This window comes from Nanorana parkeri, unplaced genomic scaffold (genome assembly GCF_000935625.1).
Source record: "Nanorana parkeri isolate BGI_ZX_2015 unplaced genomic scaffold, ASM93562v1 scaffold18, whole genome shotgun sequence".
Lineage (NCBI taxonomy): Eukaryota > Metazoa > Chordata > Amphibia > Anura > Dicroglossidae > Nanorana > Nanorana parkeri.
The window spans coordinates 1,187,515-1,192,013 of NW_017306286.1; the positions used below are offsets into that span (position 1 = coordinate 1,187,515).

At 36.0% G+C, this 4,499-nt stretch overlaps 1 protein-coding gene across 1 annotated transcript in view; it reads left to right on the forward strand.

Moving 5' to 3' along the window:
• Positions 1–4,499, forward strand: part of USP30 (ubiquitin specific peptidase 30) — a 21,521-nt gene that overhangs the window by 12,946 nt on the left and 4,076 nt on the right. The window contains exons 6-12 of the mRNA XM_018560417.1: positions 144–186; positions 647–741; positions 861–920; positions 2,156–2,242; positions 3,138–3,218; positions 3,442–3,619; positions 4,070–4,175. Coding sequence (XP_018415919.1) covers positions 144–186; positions 647–741; positions 861–920; positions 2,156–2,242; positions 3,138–3,218; positions 3,442–3,619; positions 4,070–4,175 — 650 coding nt within the window. The remainder of the gene's footprint in view (positions 1–143; positions 187–646; positions 742–860; positions 921–2,155; positions 2,243–3,137; positions 3,219–3,441; positions 3,620–4,069; positions 4,176–4,499) is intronic.

Sequence of the window (4,499 nt, forward strand, 5' to 3'; positions counted from 1 at the left end):
ATATATATATATAGAGAATGAAGGAACTGTTACGTTTGGCACATCATGTTCTGCTTGCTTCAACTGATTTTTAACAAAGCATAAAAAACACATTATTCATAATTAAACCTGTACTGAAATGTTCAAATTTGCTTTCATTGCAGGTCCCCCAGGTTTGTGAGCAGGAGATTCAATGCAGAACAAAAGGTGAGTAATGCTAAATCTTTATAAAATATTTAGTTTGTTACAAATCAGCTGAAATGATGTGGCAACCTGTCAGAGTGGCCATATATGTATAGGTCATCCGTGACAATGATGGGAGGTAAAGTCAGAGGGTCTGCTGCAGTCTGCTTTCCACGTGTAATGTATGCAAGTTTAAAGAATTATTCTGACTATGCCATACCACACGTCACCAACATTGGTGCATATTAACACATTTCATAAAAATAATGTAACGTTGCATTTACTTATCTTTCACTACAGATGATTGGTTACAGAAGTGGCAATTTTAGGATCAGTCCAGTCCCCTGCAAGGCCCATTAACTGCAGCCAACTATCGCGCTATGCGCTGTGTCCCACCCTCATCTCATAGCTGTTTATGAACATGATCAATTTTATGGCTTTGCAGGCAGTCATAGAGAGGTTGTAAGATTTTATTCTCTTTTAGGGGTGATAAACCCCATCCCTAGACAATGGAAAACTCAGCACCCTTTCCATGGAAGATTGACTAGTATTATGGTTTGCAAGAACTGTCAGCATCAGGTAAGAGTGTGTGTGTTTTTAAAATTCCCTTGAATCAGTATTTTAGAATAACTTCTGTCAATGGCATTATGAGTATTTTAAGCCTACAAGCTTTTCAAGTAAATTCTTATTTTTCTTAGAGTCCTATGCGATATGACACCTTTGACAGCCTGTCGTTGAGTATACCTTCTGCCGTATGGGTAAGTATGCTGCTATACTCCTCTTAACCCCTTAGTGTTGGGAGACGTACACTCTACGATCCTGCCACTAAGTGCACAAATGACTTCTCATGTACACTGTACATGGGCAGATATTTGAGGATCTGTAATGCTGATAACCACTAAGAATCAACGGTTACCTTTTCATTAATGGATGCCTCAGTATTGAGTCATCCATTAATGAAAGAGTTAAGCTTTTACAGACACCCGATCCCTGACAGTGATAGAGCGGTATTCACCGCACTTGCTGTCACTGTTTGACAGCTGGTATAGATCATGAAATCCCATTGTGTACCAGGTTTTTGCTAAATGTTTCATAATAGAAACATTTAGCTACATGTTTCTTTAATGACAGTGAACCTGACTTGCTGTCAGGATCAGTGTCACTTAGGTTATTATAATCTGTTCCTAAGTTTGGAGCAGCCTAATAATAACCAAAATTAATTAAATTATCAAGCAGCCATAGTGAGATTCATTTACAATGACTGTTGATATAATTAAAAATAAAAGTGTAAAAAATGTTTTAAAAAAATTGGGGAAAGAATAAAAAAAAATATATAAAATTAATATATTTAAATATATTTTTATATACTATCATTATAAAAATTAACCCCTTGCAATGAATCTGCAGCCGAGCTGCAGATTTGTTTTTCACCCTAAGGGGGTAATTTTTTTATTTAACCCCCTCATGACAGCGATGTTCAAAGTATGTCGCTGTCACTAAGTGTGACACTTGGTTACATTGTATGCCAGATGACCACTATTAGCTTTTAGAGAAAAAAAAATTAAAATGTTAGCATTTAGTCTTAGGCCGGGAAGTATAGAAAATTTTCTAAAATCCTAGGGATGTGAGGTGTTTCCAAATAAACGACAAATAAATTAATTTAATGTGATATTTTTTTTTATTTTTAGCTGTGCTATTTTCTAAAAAAAAGTGATAGTCAAAATTGGGGAACAAGTGAGGCGTTAGGCGCACATATGTGATATAATCATATTGCCTTATCTGTTCTCTAAATAAACAATATATAATATACGTGGGTGCACTTGGTAAGTAAATATGGAAGAATCACACAGCAAAAATGTAAAAAGTGCATCTGCCCGAGTGCACTGCAGCAAAGTAACATCAGTAGATAAACAGTAGTAGTAGATAGGAAGGTGTCGATAGACAAGTGTATTTATTATGGGTTTTTTTAAATTCCCTAAATTTTTACCACCAGGGTCGTGTTTTGACACTGGACCACTGCCTACAACACTTCATCTCCACAGAGAGTGTTAAAGATGTTGTCTGCGAAAATTGTACCAAAGTAAGTTATACATTAGTATAAGTCAAAATGTGATGTGTGGGCACTCGTGTTCACAAGAGTTGCAGTACATAGATATTTTTTCCATGCTTGTGCAAAATACTGATGTGTTATTGGCATGTAGCGTGATCTTTAATATAATATACAGGTGAAACTCGAATAATTAGAATATCGTGCAAAAGTAATTTCAGTAAGTGCTGCAAAAGGGGCCCAAACTGAGTACATATGCATGCTTGTACTTTTCAGAGGTCCGATATTGTTCTATGTACAATCCTTGTTTTATTGATTGCATGTAATAATCTACTTTTCTGAGGTTGTGGATTTGGGGTTCTTGGGGTTTTCATGAGCTGTAAGCCATAATCATCACAATTATGACAAATCACGGCTTGAATTATCTTGCTTTGCATGTAATGAGTCTCATATATTAGTTTCACCTTTTAAGTTGCATTAGTGAAATAAATGAACTTTGCACGATATTCTAATTATTCGAGTTTCACCTGTATTTGGATAGAATGAGAAATCGCTTTGTGTTACCAAAAATGAGAACGTTGGATAACTCTTCAGTTCCAATATAAGATACCTTAAAGCAGACATCATTTCTTTATTATATTCAGATAAGAGTTTTTAGGTGACTTTAAAAAAAACAAAAAACATTCTTTAAAACCGTTCTATTTTGGGGTATGGTGGTATTTAACAGTAAAAATACCCATAAGGGATAATATCTTTTTCAGAAAAATAAAAGCATGACAAAGTCCAAGATCTCTGCACCTGTGTGGTACAAACTTAGATAAAAGCTTTCCAATGGGAAAATAAAAGGCTGTGTATTTTAAAAGTAGTGATGTTTGAGATTTAGCTAGATTGTAAAGCAAATGTCCTATTTTATTTTCTTTTATCACAGTTACAAGCTCAAGAGAGACCAAATGGGCAGCTCACAGAAGATCAGAAAACTACTTTTGTTAAACAGTTGAAATTAGGAAAGGTGAGCAACTGAAAACTAATATCTATATCAATATATATATATACACATAAGTGAAACTTATTTCAGTCAGTACTGTGGGAATATACAGAATGAAATATGAGAAGCTAACCGGGCCAATTAACTGGCAAATGATAGACTGGTCTGCTATATTCACTCTTGCCTATTTTTATGTTTTCATACTGCTGTTATGGTTATGCATTGTATGTTTCTGTCTTTCCAACAGCTTCCTCAGTGTTTGTGCATCCACTTGCAGCGTCTGAGCTGGTCTAATCAGGGAAGCCCACTGAAACGCAATGAACATGTCCAGTTTAGTGAGTTTTTGGCTTTGGACAGATATAAGTATCGGATTGCCGGCAGTACCCATAGCAGAAAAGTTCCACCAACAATAGATGGATCATCAGGTACTCGCTAGATCAGAAGATTAAACCTGTTTAATTTTCAGTTTAAAACTCCTTTGTGGTATTTTAAGACTATGCCCACAGGTGATATTAAGCTTAATCGTTTCTCAGTCCTACCCCAGAATTCTTTCCATTATTCCTAAATGTAAGGATATCCTTGCTAAAGCACTTGGCAAATCATTCTTTCTAAATGTTTGCATAGGGGATTGGGACCTACACAGTAAGTTTTTTTTTTTTTGTCTTACATTAGCAAATGATATGGCAATCAGGTAAACCAGTTTGACTGATATACACATATCCATTATTAGTGGGGCAGAATAGGTCAGAAATGTCCAGACTGGCCAGATTGCAGTGTTTTTCAGCATGTTTCTTTTTAGTTGCACACTTGCATACATCAGCATATTTGTGAGTACCCTTGGTGTGAAATTAATTCAGTGTATGTATTTTGTCTAGTTTCTGATGGTCATCAAAATGCCAGGGTTCAGTTGCTGAATGGAACATGTTCTACTTCACTATTGTCACCTCCGTACACAAACTCTAGGTCTCCTGCAGACTGCATGTGAGTATCTTTGACATAACTTATAAGAAAACCTTTGCTGGAAGAAATATAGGGACTGCTATTTCTAACCTATCTTTCTGAAATAACTAGCTCTCTTGCAGTTATACCGATTTGCTGGCTTTATTACTTGACCCATAACAAGTATGCTGGTCGGCAGAGATCTCAATTTACTGGTTACATGCTTGTCATAGATCAGTGACTGTGAAAGTGTTCACATCAGAAAACCAGCATGACAGGCAGTTTGCATTTGTACTGCTCTCATATTGTTCTTGGATTTGGTTGGTGAGTTGCTACTATAAAAGAGATGCTGTTCCCCCCCCCCCC